The following is a 17,788-nucleotide window of genomic DNA, read 5'->3' as shown; positions in this document are numbered from 1 at the left end:
ACTAACCGATGGGGCCCACACACAATCGGTTTGGTCCGATGAAAATGGTCCATCAGACCATTCTCATCGGATGGACTGATCATGTGTACGCGGCCTAACTGTGTTTTTTGTCTTGTAAAAAACACTGTCTTTATCTTTATTTTATCTTTTTTGCATGCCAGCTCAGCTGATCTCCACCAGTCTCTTGCAGCCACTTCTTATATACATGCATACATTCCAGTAGCAACTGCATGTGACTGCTTAAAACAGGCTTCATTAAAGCAACAACAGAAGAGGCAATTGACACACCTGCTAATAGTCTCCACATCCAGCACATGTGGCATTGGTGACAATGCGTGAGAACAAGTGGAAGACAGGGACAGAGTGTTGTCACCACATAACAGGAAGGACTTGAACAAGGACATTTCTGGCAAAATAGGCAAGTATCGTATATACGTGAGTATAAGCTGACCCGAATATAAGCCGAGGCACCTAATTTCACAACAAAAAAATGGGAAAACGTATTGACTTGAGTATAAGCCTAAGGTGTCTATCTGCATGCCTCACTGTGTCCATGTGCATGCCTCACTGTGCCCATGCCTCACTGTGTCCATGCCTCACTGTGCCCAGGCCTCACTGTGTCCATTCCTCACTGTGCCCATGCCTCACTGTGTCCATGACTAGACTTACATTTAACATGGGAGTATATAGAAGGGGTGCCCGTCCATAGGTCCCCCAGACAGCAAATTGTGCACACTTGTAGAGAAGAACTGGGGCTACATGTGTGGCAAGTTGCAGGTCCAGGGGACCTACGGCCGGCCCGTACCGGGTCCCCAAAATTACCGAAGAAATTACTGTTTAACATGGGAGTCTATGGAAGGGGTGCCTGATTTGAAAAATTGGTGCTCCCTGGCAGTAGATCCACCGGACAACAAACTTTGCACACTTGTAGAGTACAGCTATATGTGTGCCAAGTTTGGGGTCCAGGGGGCCCACGACCGGCCAGTACTGGGTCCCCAAAATCTGGGAGATCAGGCGCAAAAAGGTGACTCGAGTATAAGCCGAGGGGGCATTTTCAGCACAAACATTTTTTCTGAAAAACGTATAGGCTGATATAGGCTTATACTCAAGTATATACGGTATAGGTTTGATAAAAGTTGTAGATTAAAAAAAAAAAATAATAATAATAATAATAATAATAATAATAATACAATGCCTTTTAAAACAACATTAATATGTTACATTTTTGTGAATGGGTTTAGATTTACTTTGCTATCTTTATTATGTCATCTCGGTACTTTAGCCTGTAAAGGAAAAATGTTTGTCCCTGACATTCAGAAATAGTTTAAAATAGTTTGACAATATACAGTATAACAAACATGTTGAAGAACAGAAAAGAGACTAGAAAAATGTGATTCACAAAAACTTACCTAGTTCATCCACATCTTTCAAAAATGTGTCAAGCTTTGCATCTACAGACATTTCTGAAGAATTCTGAAATGAGAAAAAGATGTGTGAAAAGCCCAGCAAGAGCATCACACCTTTTTGTGTCAACACCAGTGGCAGCTGGTGGGTTCTTCTTTCGGGCGGCGGCAAACAAACAACACTTCTCTAGGTTGTGAGGCACTGAGATAGCACCCCCCCGGGGGTGGTCTGACACTTACCTGCTTGTGTGGTGGGGATGTGGTGTCCTCCCCAGGTAGTCCAGGGAGCCCAGTTTTGCATTCAGCTGGACTGTTTTGGACTACAAATACAAGCTGGCTGGAGGAGAACAGGAGGCTGGGAGAGGTGATATAAAGCCTGCATGGGGATGGGATTGCACACTTGAGACCTTGTCTGGATCTGAGAGCAAGTGACTCTGTGTCAGGGTGTACTGTGGCCGAATTATGGCCTGTGCCAGAGAGAGAGAGAGTCATCACATGCAAGTGCAGGAGCATCCACTGCCAGCTACTGTACTTCTGATCCCCCAGAGGATGCCTGGAGGCCGGGTCTTCACACATCCACGCCAGATCAAGCTGACCTGCAGCACGGTGTGTCACAGGACCACACCATCCCTTAAGCCAGGCTCGACAAATGCCTATCTTGGAGCTCCACGTCACTCTCCAATACCAAGAGTTCTTGGGCACTTTCCCGTTCTAATACAACAAGAGACACTGCATACAGATTAGAGCTGTTAGTGCTATAAGGGCATACATTTTTACCCAAGACTATTTACCAAGTGAGCTGGTTTAAAGACTTATAGCCGGATTCAGGTAGAGCGGCGTACATTTGAGCGGGTGTAGCGCAGCTCATTTGCGCTACGCCAACGTAAAATAGAGAGGCAAGGCCAGTATTCACAAAGCACTTGCTCCCTAAGTTACGTCGGCGTAGCGTAAATGGGTCGGCGTAAGCCAGCCTAATTCAAAGTAGGCAGGTAGTAGGCGTGTTGTATTAAAATGAATCGTGACCCCATGTAAATGAAGCGCCGAAAAAATGGCGCATGCGTGCGCATGCTCAAAATCACGTCGAATTTATGCCCTAAGATACGATGGCTCAATGGCAACGACGTGAACGTAACCTACACCCAGCCCCATTCACGTACGACTTACGTAAACGTCGTAAAATCCAACGGCTGTTTCGTCGTCCATACCTTTGCATTGGCTGCGCCACCTATAGAGGTGTTTTATCTTTACGCCAAACGTACGCCTTACGTAAACGGCGTAGCTTACTGCGACGGGCGCAAGTACGTTTGTGAATCGGCGTATCTAGCTCATTTACATATTCGACATGTAAATCAACGGAAGCGCCCCTAGCGGCCAGCGTAAATATGCACCCAAGATACGACGGCGTAGGAGACTTACGTTGGTCGTAGGAAGCCAGAATTCAGGCATATCTTATTACAAGAATAAGGCGCATAGATACGACGGCGCATCAATGGACTTACGCGGCGTATATAAAGATACGTCGGCGTAAGTCTCTGTGAATCCGGGCCTTAGGGTTTAACTATTCACATCAAGCTAAATACAGTGTTCATATGGTGCTTGGGCCTGTGGTGTTGGGGTAAAGAAGGGTGAGGTCTGATATAAATAGGGTCATTCCCCTACTCTTCTTTGGCCTATAAATATAGATCTCAACTTAAAGAAAGACCTTTCTTGACCCTGTGTAAGTGTTTATCATACAGTATATTGCAATTTGCTATTGATTCTTTATATAACTGTTTTGCTATTAGGTTATTTGTCATACTGAATTCTCTGCAAGTGACAAGTTTCATGTGACTTATTTCTATGCTCTTAATATCTCAGTAAACTGGATTCAACTATTTTACTTAACTGTGTGTGTCTTTAAGTGTCTCTGGTCACAACAAGAATGTTGGAACCCAGGGTGTTAGAGACGTCTGAGGACTTGCAACTAGTGAGGTACCACTCTTTAAAGTGTCCCTGAGGGGGGTAGCGCTACACTTACGTCTCATCTTCAGCTGTTTCTAATTTTGTAACTGTAGAGAGAAGGGAGGCAGATGGGAAAAATGTTATGTTGCAAAAGCCAACTATTAGGTGGATTCATATAGAGTTAGGCCGGCGTATCAGTAGATACGCCGACCTAACTCGGAATCTGCGCTGACCTAAGTTTAAGTGTATTCTCAAACTGAGATACACTTAAAAGTATCTAAGATACGACGGCTTGCGCCATCGTATCTTAGGGTGCAATATTTAGGCTGGCCGCTAGGTGGCGCTTCCATTGCGCTCGGCGTAGAATATGTAAATCACTAGATACGCCTATTCACGAACGTACGCATGCCCGTCGCAGTATAGATACGCCGTTTACGTGAGGCATTTTTAGGCGTAAAGTTATTCCATCAAATAGCTGGACTAGTAATGTTAAGTATGGCTGTTGTTCCCGCGTCGAATTTTGAAAATTTTACGTTGTTTGCGTAAGTCGTCCGTGAATAGGGCTGGACGTAATTTACGTCCACGTCGAAACCAATACGTCCTTGCAGCGTACTTTGCCGCAATGCACACTGGGATATGTACACGTCAGGTCACCCCCCATTACCATAAAACACGCCCCCTCAGCCTAATCTGAATTAGGCGCGCTTACGCCGGCCGCATTTACGCTACGCCACCGTAACTTAACAGGCAAGTACTTTGTGAATACAGTACTTGCCTAGCTAACTTACAGCGGCGTAGTGTAAATACGATACGCTACGCCGCCGCAAAGATGCAGCGGTCTATTTGAATCCAGCTATTGCTTTTTAAAAGTGCAAGCTCTAGAGCTGCTATCCTCATTAGTGAGGGAATGACCTGGAAGAATGAAGCTTGGAAGTTTGCCCTGGAAGATTAAATATTGACTAATTTCTTGTACCTAATCAGCGACTTTTAAATAAGATCTATCATTGTACATTTGTTATGTTATGTAGTACTTTTTCCCATGTTGCTAGGTGCTCCCTAACCCTAGTTATGAGGTTTAAAGTGCACCCCTAACCCTTTTTGACAAATAAGATCTGACAACAGATAGGAAGGAGACAGATGCCTCATAACAGCAACTTGCTTTGGATCAGGGCACTTTCCCAAGACAAGCAGTGGCAAGAGGAAAGCAAAGGGAGAGGGACCTATCAGCCTCTGTATTCCACTTGCCGCTGCTTCTCCTGGGAAAGTGCTCAGAGCCAAGACAAGCTGCCGCTATGAAGTGCTGTCTTCTAAGTGGTTGCTAGAGCCGCCTTGGGGGGGGGGGGGGGTGGGAGAAGGTACAATTTGGACCTCATAGCATAGGGTCATGAAGCACCTAGCAACATTGAACAAAGTACTACATATACAGGCATACCCCACTTTTAAGTACACAATGGGGTTTATTTACTATCACTGGAAAGTGCAAAATCAGGCTCACTTCTGCATAGAAACCAATGAGCTTCCAGGTTTTATTACCAGGCTTAATTGAATAAGCTGGGGTTAGAAGCTCATTGGTTTCTAAGTAGAATGAGCCTTATTTAGCACTTTTCATTGATAGTAAATAAACCCCATTGTGTACTTAAAACTGGGGTATGCCTGTACTTTGTCCTATAAGAGACATAGCAGTATAAAAAATATATATATATATATATATAATGAAGGATCTTTTTTAAAGCTGTGAAATGAGCCTGTAAAGTCTAGTACACATGATCAGAAAATAGGATGAAAGATACTGCTTTCAAAGCGATTGTTCAATAATCTGATCATTAGTACCAAGCTTTCAAGAGCCGACCACAACAGTTCGTCCAAAAATAACCAAAGGGAAAAAACATCTCCTATGATACCAGATGATATGATTTTTGTTTAATCTGTACAGTTTTTGTCAGAAAATACAATAAAAATACATTGCAGTACTTCCAAATTTGTATTTAGTTGTAGGAGAATTTTCATAACTTTAGTAACCTCTTATTTTCCAATATGGATACTGTACAAGCATGCAAAATAAATGGACAAACATTTGTCTCAAAATCTCATCGTGTTTACCAGGCTTAAGGATACAAATATTAACACTACCCTGTATTTAAAAGATTCAGGCTTCAGGGCTGATGTCCGGTTTCCGGATTTACTACCTAACGAGCCACTGAGATAATATTAACAATGCAGGCATTCAGATCTCATTGTCTACATGCTTGTTTGACGGTCAGTGACCTGACATATGAAGGCAGGATCAGACTCTATCAAAAAATATTAACCCCTTGATGCCAAAATAACACTTATAGGCAACCTCACTGGACTGGGTTTTTCACCATGGGGCAGTATATATATGCGTATCTGTCAGCGCGCTACCAGCACAGAGACCAGGGTCTCACAGAGAGCCCTGGGTCCCGTACTAACGATTGGAATCTGGAGCTCCCGATTCCTGATCACCTGATCACTGTGGTAGCTACTGATTGGCTACCACAGTGATCAGCCACTGTGCTTCTCTTTCTGTGAATGAAGAGGAAACATACATTGTATCTTTCTCTCTCCTTGCAGAGAGAGAAAAAAAATACCTAGATCAAGGTTTAATCTAGGTTAGTGTTTGAGTCAAGTAAGAGTCAAAGGTCAAGGTCAAAGTCAGAATATTTTGGGCCGGATTATTTTTTTTTTAATTACGGTAGTTCTGTGGTATGGTAGTAACAAGAAATATACAACTACATAAATGTATTTACTGTTTTGGGACAGTTGCCCTTTAATAATAATAAAAAATAAAATAAAAATCAGGAAATATCCATTACTATTTACCACCAAATGAAAGCCCAAGGTCTAATCCATCTTATTGCACAACGTATTTGTGATGATATGTACGATTTTACTAACATGTCAAAGTTGCAAAATTGTGCCTAGGCATTAATATTTGTTTTACCCTTAGGCGTGAGGGGAGTTCACTTTTGTCTCAGGTAGTAGATGGAATCAAAGTTCCAGAGAAAGATATAACAGAGATTCTGTCTTTACTCAGATTCAGTTGGGTAGAGAGTTCTTGCGAGTGATGTTTTCAGAATTACCTGGCTGAACTAAAGTAATTTATCATGACATTGAGCCTCACGTGAAAGTAAAGTTAAAACTTTAGTGGGTACCAGAAGCTTAGAGAAAAGCCATTTCAGATGTATGGAAAATGTTGCCAGAGACCCAGAATGCTAATGGTCTATCAGGTGTTCATTGTATGTTGGAACAAAGTGCTTCTTTCCACAGGTGGAGGGGGGTCATGTGAGGCACTGTTAGGCAGAATTATGGATGTCATATATGTGTCACCTAGATTTCTCACCTAATCCTGAGGGGGCTCCAGTATTTGCATTTGCTATAAAGAAAACTTTTTGTTTTCTCAGATCTTCATAAGAATTGGTATAGATCCTGGAGCTTGGCGGCTTTCTAGAGCTCTGTCTGGGCTCCATTCCTTGGCACACATTTTTCCTGGTAGCTGGACCTCAATTATAAGTATCAGCTATCCACTGGCCCTTAGTTATATGTTTCCCTCTGCTGTTGGTAAAAGAGATAAGCGCTGACATAAGACTAAAAATGTGCTGCCTGTTTTTTTTGGGAAACCCATTAGTGGGCACCATGTTAGGCAAAAACTGACATAATTTTAGTTAGTGGCTCAGACAGGCGGATGTTTTGCTTTTTTATGCTATAGACTTGCTGTACAAAGTAGTTCTGCGTTGAATACAAAAAGGGGCAGGGCAAACCTGCTTGGAGTTTTCCTGGGTGATCCTGTCCGGTGAATGGTAGGAGACTGCAGCTTTACAATGTATAAATATGCTACATGTCTCCAACATTTGACGTTTTATTGCAGTGAATCATGACAAGAGACAGATTGAGAACTACTTCAGTTGTGGTTTTTCTGAATCCTAATGTTTTCTCCTTTATTTTAGTTGGAAACTAATATACTGTAGAATAAAGAAAAGACTTGAAAGGGAAGGTAACTCTTACAGGAATTAATCTTGTAATTTCCTTTTGTGATTACAACAGGAATACACAATAAATCTTGTTAGTGTTGTTGATCTAAAGAATTATCTAAATTACTTTTTAATCAATTCTATTATAATCAGATTATTGCTCTAAATAAATGTTAATTAAATGGTAACATCAATATTTGTTGAGTGTTCGTATTAAACTATATGTCTTCTGGTGAAGTCATTTAACATTTGCTATATTGTGGGATCAACTTGTGAAACATAAAAACACTTTAGAACAGATACAAAAGCAATTACTCTAGATCTTTCAGGTCTGTAATATTAGTTATTAAATGAGTTGTATGCCCAAAAATTATAAGCATTTTGTTTGAGAGCAATGTGGATTGTACTCAGCTGATACCCGCTCCAGCAAAACTTTCCATATAGCACTCCTTCCCACTTTCTTCTTCATTCAAAGTTGAGACTTTCTTCTCACCAACAGTGTTAAACTGGACCTTTACCCAAATTTTGCCAGAAAGTTAACAATCTGATCATAGATAAATGAAAGTAGACTAAGGCACCATGCACACTTGCTTAAAAATAGCTGCTTCTACAGGAGTTTTGTGTTTTGCCTGTAGAAGCAGCTCAATGTTATCCTATGTGTCCATGCACATTAGGACAATTAGAGGCATATTTTGAGTTTCGTGTTAAAAGGCAGGAAAAAAAAACCTTCTCGTTAGCAAGTCTTATTTCTTGCAGAAAAAAAAATGCTAAACTCTCCTAAACTCGCCTAAACTTCTGCTAAGGGAGCCTTAAAGACCTTTTTTTGGAGTAAACTTTGCTCCACACACTTTTGTGTTGCCCATATTTGTGTAGGATTAGACAGTTGGTTGTGTGTTCTACATATTTTCCCAGAATTAGAGATTACTTGATAAAGTGCTTAGGTCTTTACACGTATGGCCAGCTATAGGAATTAATCTCCTTTATTTTTCCACCAGGTTAAGAAAGCAAAGCCCATGAAAGGGATGAACCTTGTAGGCCATATATTGACTTGGTAATACATTAGGAGTTAAATAACATTATAATAATTTTCAAGGACAGGCCACATTGTCATGCACCCATGCTGAACGCTTTTAGATGGATGAAGTGCTTGTCAGTAATAATTTGGCAGAACTAGAAGTTATTATATGGTTCTATGTATAGATACCTATAGTTTTTGAAAAACAGATGTGTTTCTATAGACAGCTTTAAATGCTGCAAAAAGTACCTTTCTCTGCTGAGCTACACATCTCTAAAATCACTGCAAGACAGACCTTTCATGGACTGCAGCTGATTTGTAATAAGAGGGCAATAACACAAATCTGTAGCCCCCATATATTAAACATTTGATTTGAACCTTAAAAATGTATGCCCAGCAAACACTTTTTTTTTGTTTTAGACAGAATGGAGAATAATTAGAATCCCTGTTGTGCTTTTACTGTTCAGGGCACTTTTGTCAGGAATAAAGGGGAAGATTCAAACAGCAACACAGACAAAAAAAAATGGATATGTCCCCTCTGCACATAGCGGCTGGACATACTGTAGATTTATTGTTAACTAGTGCAGATAATATGAACAATATCATTTAACTGTTGTTTGTTTCTCCAAATACCTATTACTCTTTTCTTATAAAAAAATGTTTAACACTACAACAAATTTTTCTCCCAATTTAGGCTGTGTGTTTTTTTTTTTACAAGACTTTACACTTCCTTCGTGAAATGGTAGAGGTCCAGTGTACCCCATTACCATTTCACACAGGGGGGGGTCAGGATCTGGGGGTCCCCTTTGTTAAAGGGGTCTTCCAGATTCTGATAAACCTCCCGCCCGCATACCCCCACAACCACCGGGCAAGGGTTGTGGGGATGAGACCCTTGTCCCCATCAACATGGGGACATCCTCCCCATGTTGAGGGCATGTGGCCTGGTGCGGTTCAGGAGAGGGGGGGCCGCACTCTGTCCCCCCCTCTTTTCTGCGGCCGGCCAGGTTAACGTGCTCGGATAACGGGTCTGGTTATGGATAATTAGGGGGAACCGCACGTCATTTTTTTTTTAAATTGACGGCGGGGTTCCCCTGAATATCCATACCAGACCTGAAGGGTCTGGTTATGGATATTTAGGGGGAACCGCACGTCATTTTTCTTTTAAATTGACGGCGGGGGTTCCCCTTAATATCCATACCAGACCTAAAGGGTCTGGTTATTGAATTTGCGGGGACCTCCGCGCATTTTTTTTCTAAAAGTCAGTGTCCCATTGACTACAATGGGGTTCGGAGTTCGGGTTCGGGTTCCCGAACCCGAACTTTTTTTTTAAAGTCCGGGTTCGGACCCGAACCTGAACATCCAGGTGTCCGCTCAACTCTACTAAAGTCTCCTGTATGACAGTCTAAGCAAGCCCTAAATCCAGTTACTATATAATGTCTTATAAAGGAAGTAAAACAACTTCCTTTGCCTTCCTTTACTGTGCCAACGCCTCCTTTATTTATCCTTCAGATGCTCTCCCTCCCAGATACTGCAGCCAACAGTGGGAGGGTTTCAGCAACAAAAAGCACTGAGAAGAACTAGGTGCAGCTAGTTGTTGATTGACAAGCTACAGGTCTGTGAACCAGACACTGCGGATAGCTACACTCCCTTCAACATTTTTCCATCCCGCTTGAGTGCAAGCAGTCAATAAAAGATTTTATTCTGCAACAAAAACACATTTCAGGGGCTCAACATTCCCCTTCATCAGGGCCAAAATCAAGACAATAGAAAAAAAATATTCTTATACTGAAGAGGGAGTGTTGAACTTGTTACAGAAGAAAATATTTTATGCACTGCTCAAACTAGTTTCATCAGTCCTGTCTTTTCAATGTTTTTACCAAACTCCTCCTAAGGTCCAGCAGGACTCCTCAGTTCTTGGTGAGCAACCGCAAGGGCTGTATACCATATATAATAACAAACCAACACAAGGTTCAGAACTCCTATACAAAAATAATACAGGTTTGCAAGTAGGCACAGTCTACGTGAGTGTGACAAATCTACTCTAAATGAAGGAGCTGTTCAGCATCAGCACTGTCAATGACAAATAATGTAATATTATTATTAAAATTATGTGTCCATGATTAACAATATTCCTATAGGGTCTGATAAAGGCATAGCAATTAGCCACCATACAATCATATCCAAAGCCATCCTACAATCAAAACACCAATGCATTCTGCAAGATAAAGTCTGTTTCATTTATATGTCAGAGTTTTCATATCAAACTGTAAATAGATTTAGCGCTACCCCCTCAGGAGCCACTGTATGTAACCAGTTCTTTTCCACAATAGTGCAACAGTAGCAAGGCACACAGAAAACAGTCCATTCACTCCGGCTCAGAAATCTGTCTAGTGGATGTCTTTTTTATTGCAGAATAAACTTGGAAAGGGTGCAGTGTGTTCTAGGGTACTCTAGAATCATTAACAGTAACAAAAGGACACACTTTATTGTCCAAAGCTTCTTCATGTCCAGAGCAAAGGGAGAAAGTGACCAGAATTAAATCTTGTAGGTACTAGACATGTGCACACTGAAATATTTTGTTTCGGCATTTCGTTTTCGTCCAAAAAATACATTTATTTAGTTACTCCTGAAATTCGTTTTTATTTATTTTGTTTTGTTAAAAAATGCATTCGTCTGAAAATCCGAATTAAGGTTGAATCTGTCATTGAAGGCTTATGGTGTCTGTCGAATGTTCTAAGAAGATTAGATGAAGCAGCTAAATTGTACGATGCCGCAATCGTACATTTCCGGTCGAATGTTCCGCCTACAAGCTATAGAAGAATTCTAATGTTGTATGACCAGTAATAATTATATTTATGAATTATTATTACTAGTCAACCAACATTCAAATTCTTCTATAGCCTATGGGCCGAGCATTTGGCCTCGTACAGTTTAGCTGCTTGTCGAATCTTCTTAGAACTTTCGACAGACACCATAAGCCTTCAATGACAGATTCAACGTTTGTATGTTTTTCGCTTCTTCATTGAATCTTCGTCATTCATGTCGAATGGTCTACCCCAACCCTGCTCCATAATGTCGAATCTTTCCTCTCTATGTAGAATAATCTAATAGAGTTAGGTTAGGCACATTCGACCACAGGTTCGATAGACACAGATTACTATTGTCTATATGTCGAATCTCCTATCTATATCGAACTGTTGTAGCAACGAAAATTAAAATAAATTAATTTTTTATGTTGGATCTTTCGAATTTCAGATTCTGCGCATTCGTTTTCGTTTGTTAAAATGATAACGAAAATACCCGAAATGTGGACGAAAAACGAATGCACATGTCTAGTAGGTACTAGACTATTCCAAAAAGGCTGCCACTGGCAATTTCAGCCTCAATAAACAGCATGCAGTCACTAGGATTTTGAGCTTGGGTTGGTACTGACAATGTCACAGGATCACCGGATGCCTCCTTCCAGTATCCACCAGACACTTACTTTGTATTGAGGGAGAGGTTAATGCCCACAATGCTCCAGGGCAACTTTCAACTTCCACCCGGCACTCTTCAGTGAGTTCTTTAGACCAGAGTCTAGTTTAGCAAAGACTTTGCAAGTAGCCCCCCCCAGCTACAACACAGCTGGAAACTCGATGATCATGCAGCAAATTCCATCAATATGCCCAGACTCTTCCAGTAAGACAAGAAACTCACTGCTCCAGGCCTCAGTCTATTTATGTGCTTTTCAGCCACCTACTGGGCACACCTCCCCAGAGACTGGCTGCAGTCCCATTAATATTCAGACTGATTATTTGACTTTCCGGCCCTCTATGATTCTAGAATACAGGTGAAGAAATCAAACCTGCAGCCTGTGAAACACAGAACAGCCCAAATCAATCAACAGGTGCCCCACTGATTACAGAGGAGCCAAAAATAACTAAATGTGTCTAACATACTAGCACCCTAACTAGGAGAGGGCTACAAGTAAAAGGGTAAATGCATGGGAATAATGATTGACCATTAACACGGTTACAGTACTATGAACCAGATAGCAAGCAATTGCTCTACAAGTTTGAAAATGGCTTGCTAAGCTATTGCTAGACTTGACAGGCTTCACAAATGTGTTGCAAAATTACAGCAGGTATTGTATTACATGACTCCAGATCAACTTTTTTTGCAAACATTCTGCAAGTCTACTGCATCTTCTGGTTCAGTTATGTTGTGCAATAGTCATCTCACCACAGGGGTCACTGTGGGTGAATTTTCATGCTGTAGACTTGCATAGATCTTGCTGTAGTCTAACCACTGCAACTTTTCTCTTTCTAGAGACTTGCCACGCAAATTTGCTACAAATTGGAAAAGTGACAACTAGAACTTGTACTTCAAGTGCACTGCAAGTGTACAACTTGCCAGTGAAAATGTGCAGCAAGTTAACAGACTTACAATTTAACACTGCCACAAGTGGCAAGTTATCCTTGCTATCTGGGGGGTGACCATGTTTTTTTGGGAGTTTTGTGATTTTGGTATGTAAAAAACATTTCTTAAAGCGGAGGTCCCACTAAAAAATAAAAAATATATATATTAAAATCCAGCAGCTACAAATATAGCAGCTGCTGACTTTTAATATATGGACACTTACCAGTCCAGGGCGCCCGCGATGTTGGCAGCTGAAGCCGATCTGTCGCTTGAGGATCGACTGCTGCCACCGCCATCCTCGGTGAGGGAATCAGAAAGTGAAGCGTTGCAGCTTCACTGCTCGCTCCCTACTGCGCATGCACGAGTCACGCTGCGTGCCTTCACTGGTCCCCGCTGTGTTCTGGGAGCTGTGTGTCTCCCAGAAGACAGCGGGGGTACAGAGTAGGCGCAGGAAGTGGCGTAGATCACCAAGGTGATCTATGCCAGGAAGTGGGAGCAAATACCTGTATTAGACATGGTGGCACTGTCCCAAGATTAAGAAATTTTGGGATGAGATAACACCCTGGATAAAAAAGTTAATACTTAGAGCTATAGAGCCCTCCCCACTACATTTCCTTTTTCATGGGATGACATCATCTATTACATTTTATAAAAGAAGTGTCACTCAACACTTGCTAAATGCAGCTAAGGCACTAATTCCTAGATTCTGGAAACAATCGAGATGCCCCACGATAATGGATTGGAAGGGGGAGGTAGAGAGGATTATGGAGGCGGAGAGATGGGTACATACAGTGAGAGATCAACGGGACAAAATTAAGTATATATGGGCAGGATGGTTATGCTATTCCTCCGAGATAGTGACGGACTGACCCTGGTGGTGGGGCGAGGGGAGGAGAGCCAATCCAGGGTTTTTTTTGTCCTGTTTAGTTGGTGTTTCCCTCTTCTTCTTTTTGGAGATTTGGGGATACTGTGTGTATGTGAGTGTTTCCCGCCACCCAAGGGTGCTCTGGAGGGAAGAGTAAGGATATGTGAGGGGCAAGAGGGTTACTTGCCCTGGGGGGGGGGAGGAAGGGGGAGAGAGAAGAGAAATTCCTTTTTTTTTTTTCTCTTTTCCTCTCTCTTTTAGGGGTATCTACGGAGGATAGGCGCGGAGTATGTTTATACGTGCTCAGGACGAGAGCAAAGTTAGAACCAAAATGTGACACCAGAGGGGGGGTGCCAAATGTGACACCAGAGGGGGGGTTCCAAAAAGTGGAAGTTCCATTTTTGGGTTGAACTCCACTTTAAATTATGGTTTGGTAATAACAAAGGTTTTATGGTAAATGGTGTGACACCTACAAAAAACTCCAGTTTCTACATATCCAGCTTAGTATTTTCTGTTACTGGAATGTGGTGTCATGATTAAAAGTACATAACGGGACATTCAGTTATGCAATTTATCACACCGTGTTGGAGAAACCTCTCCATCCTTTACATCTACATAATCAAAATGATTGCCCCCAACAAACACACACAACATTATATAAGCAATGTAATGCAGTTTGAGTGCACACCTGGTATACCAGCTACAGTATAATGCAAGCTATTAGTAACACTAGCAAATGATTTATAGGCATATGTCATGCGATAATGATGAATGGGCATATGGACCAGTGCCCTGAGCTCCTTAAAGGTCTGCCAACCACTGATTGCTCTTATTTTACAATGAAGAGCTATAGAATTGACAGAGTAGCAACACAATGCTTGAGAAAGCAGCTTCCACAGAGATGTAAATTATGTCCAAGATGTCCAACATGAAGTTACCTTCTCCTACTTAAAAGGAAAACTCCACATTCTCACTTTAGAAACTAAAATAATGGCTTCTCATGCGACCATTTCATTTTAAAAAGCATTAAACTTTTATTTGATGAGACAAAAAAGGAAAGAGTGGCACAAACACAGCCATGGTCAAGTATGTCAAAAATGAATTTTTATTTAAAAAAAAGTATACTTACAAATATAAGAATAGGTTCACATTGGAGCAATTTGTAATGCGATTTGAGAGATCAAATCACATGACAAGTCACAGCCTATTGGCGGCAATGGCACGGTTCCAAATAGGTGCAAGACCGATTTTGCAGCACCATACCGATTTGCAAAAATAGTTCCTGCACTACTTTTGCCGATTTCAGGTGCAACTTTAATAGACATCTGTGTATGAAGCCACACATGAGTCTCTCAAGTAGCACCTGAAACCGCCCTGACCTTGCTACTTTGAAATCAAGTGAAGTAGTGCAATTTCAAAGTAGCATCAATGTGAACCAGGGACTAAAGTCAAAGTCATGTGCTGCAAAAGTCCCAAAGGAATCCCTCAAGTAACCCTGACCACAGGCACGGTGTGGGTACAGCACTGCAAGCATCTACAGCGGGAGAGTAGTGACAGTGGGTTAAGCCCCTCCCCTTCCAGGTATGACATTGCAGGATTGGAATGCTTTAAGGAATTATTGTTTTAGTTCCTCATTCTGTATCTGCAATTTTTTCCTTAAAGTAAAATGTAAAACATTTCTTTTTTTACTTATTCTTTTTTATTGAGTTTTTTGTATACATTACAAATTAGGATGTACAGTAAAAGTAGAAACTGACATTCTTTGTTAGACATCCAAAATACAATCAAGCAATTACAGAAACAAAGCCTCTGTACAGAATTCGGTGTAAAGAGTAAACAATCCTCGCAGGAAAAGGCAATTAGACAAACACAATGTAATAAGATGTTCCATCCTAAGTACACCAAAGTTACCAGTATATAATCATTTGTGTTTAACAAAGCATCTTTATTCATAGAACCAATGAGAAAAAAAAATGGTAGTGACAAGACAGTATAAGTTATGCCGCGTATACACGATCAGAATTTCCGATGGGAAAAGTCAGACGGAATTTTTTCATTGGATATTCCGACCGTGTGTGTGCCCCATCAGAGTTTTTACTTCGGAAATTCCGACGGACTTAGAAAGAGAACATGTTCTCTTTTTTTTCCGATGGAAAAAAATTCTATTGGAAATTCAGTTTTGGTCTGTATGGAACTCCGACGGAGAAAAAAACATGTATGCTCAGAATCAATTCGACGCATGCTCAGATGCATTGAACTTAATTTTTCTCGGCTCGTTGTAGTGTTGTACATCACCGCGTTCTTGACGGTCGGAATTTGGTGTGACAGTGGCCCGGATTCAGATAGAGATACGACGGCGTATCTCCTGATACGCCGTCGTATCTCTGAGTTGCGACGGTCGGATCTATGCGGCTGATTCATAGAATCAGGTTCTGCATAGATCTCCCTAAGATCCGACAGGTGTAAGTGACTTACACCATCGGATCTTAGGCTGCAATCTCCCGCTGGCCGCTAGGTGGCGTTTCATTTTTTGTACGCGACAAATATGCAAATGAGGAGTTCCACCAATTCAGAAACGAACGCCCGCCTGTCGCTTTTTTTTACGTCGCTTGCATTTGGCTTTTTCCGGCGTATAGTTACCCCTGCTATGTGAGGGGTATCATATGTTAAGTATGGCCGTCGTTCCCGCGCCGAGTTTTGAATTTTTACGTCGTTTGCGTAAGTCGATTCAAAATACGGCCGGACGCAAGTTACGCTCACGCCGAAACCAATGACGTCCTAGCGACGTCATTTGGAGCAATGCACGCTGGGAAAAATCGCGGACGGCGCATGCGCTGTTGGATCGGCGCGGGGACGCGCCTGATTTAAAATGTAGACGCCCCCTAGCAGCGGAATTTGAATTCCGCCAGGGGATTTACGATACGCCGCCGCAAGTTTTGAGGTAAGTGCTTTCTGAATACAGCACTAGCCTCAAAAACTTGCGCCGGCGGATCGTAAATCAGATAGATTACGCGGATCTAAAGATCCGCTAATCTATCTGAATCTACCCCAGTGTGTATGCAAGACAGCTTGAACAAAATTCCGTCGGAAAAATAAGTCGGAGTTTATCACAACGGAAATTCCGATTGTGTGTACAAGGCATAAGTCCTTGAGAATGTACCTATACATTGTAAAGATATAGATGCAGATCTAGTGTCTTTTGATAGGGACACAATACGTTGTCCATACATCCCATGCTGCATGGAATTGTTTTTGTCCTCCTCATTCAGTAGGCTTTGTATTTTTAATACTGCAAAATTAAATCAAGTTGTAATATTTCAGAAACCTTAGAAGCTGGATTCCTTTTCCACTTTCTAAGGATAATCTATCTGACCCTAAAGAAAATATTCCAATTGCCTGGTCTGAACTTAGGAGGGAGATTGTTCACATCTATACTTAGGAGAGCCATGGCTGGGTTAGGCTTTTGAATGCAGCCCATGACAGTAGATATGGGCCTAAATACCTTTTTTATATGTGGGCAACTTCATAATATGTGATACAGGGGTTGATTTACTAAAACTGTTCTTTACCCGCCATGCCCCCTCCCCCCCCCCCCTTTACTAGCTTTCTCTTCTTTCTCTCTTAAAGGAGTTGTAAAGTAAAATGTTTTTTCACCTTAATGCAATCTATGCATTAAGGTGAAAAAAACATCTGATGCTGCCTGTTCCCCCTGAGCCCCCCTTATACTTACCTGACCCCTCGAATGTCCTGCGTGCGGTCCCAAGATCCTCTTCGCCGCTCAGACTGGCCGCTGATTGGCTAGAGCGGATGGATTGAGAACATCGCAGCCATTGGCTGGTGCTGCTGTCAATCACATCCAGTGATGCGGCGCGCTGAGGGGCGGGGCCTAGTGATACAGTGAATGAATGAATGAATGAATGAATGAAAAACTTATAAAGCGCGGCGCATGCGAACTGAATCGCTTCTGGGCGCTAGTTGTTCGTGTCTCATGACATCAGAAGAGCAGAGTTTTGATCTGTCTTCTGAAAGTCAGGTGGTTTTCCTCCAACCGAATGCTGGTTGGCAAAGCGTTCCATAGTCTCGGACCTTGAAAAGCAAACCTTCTTTCTCCTTTGGACTTGTATTTGGTTTTTGGTACCCTGACCAGATTTTGGTCGGTGGATCGCAGAACGCGATT

The 17,788-nt window shown here is 41.8% G+C and overlaps 1 protein-coding gene across 1 annotated transcript in view; it reads right to left on the bottom strand.

Annotated features, from left to right (window-relative positions):
* TTC12 (tetratricopeptide repeat domain 12) overlaps positions 1–17,788 on the bottom strand; it is a 226,308-nt gene that overhangs the window by 200,368 nt on the left and 8,152 nt on the right. Inside the window, exon 2 of the mRNA XM_040326012.1 lies at positions 1,410–1,473. Within this exon, the coding sequence (XP_040181946.1) occupies positions 1,410–1,461 (52 nt within the window). The 5' untranslated portion in view covers positions 1,462–1,473. The remainder of the gene's footprint in view (positions 1–1,409; positions 1,474–17,788) is intronic.

This window comes from Rana temporaria, chromosome 10, assembly GCF_905171775.1.
Source record: "Rana temporaria chromosome 10, aRanTem1.1, whole genome shotgun sequence".
Classification (NCBI taxonomy): domain Eukaryota; kingdom Metazoa; phylum Chordata; class Amphibia; order Anura; family Ranidae; genus Rana; species Rana temporaria.
Note: the sequence above shows the minus strand (reverse complement) of the source record. Positions and strands in the feature narration are given on the sequence as shown.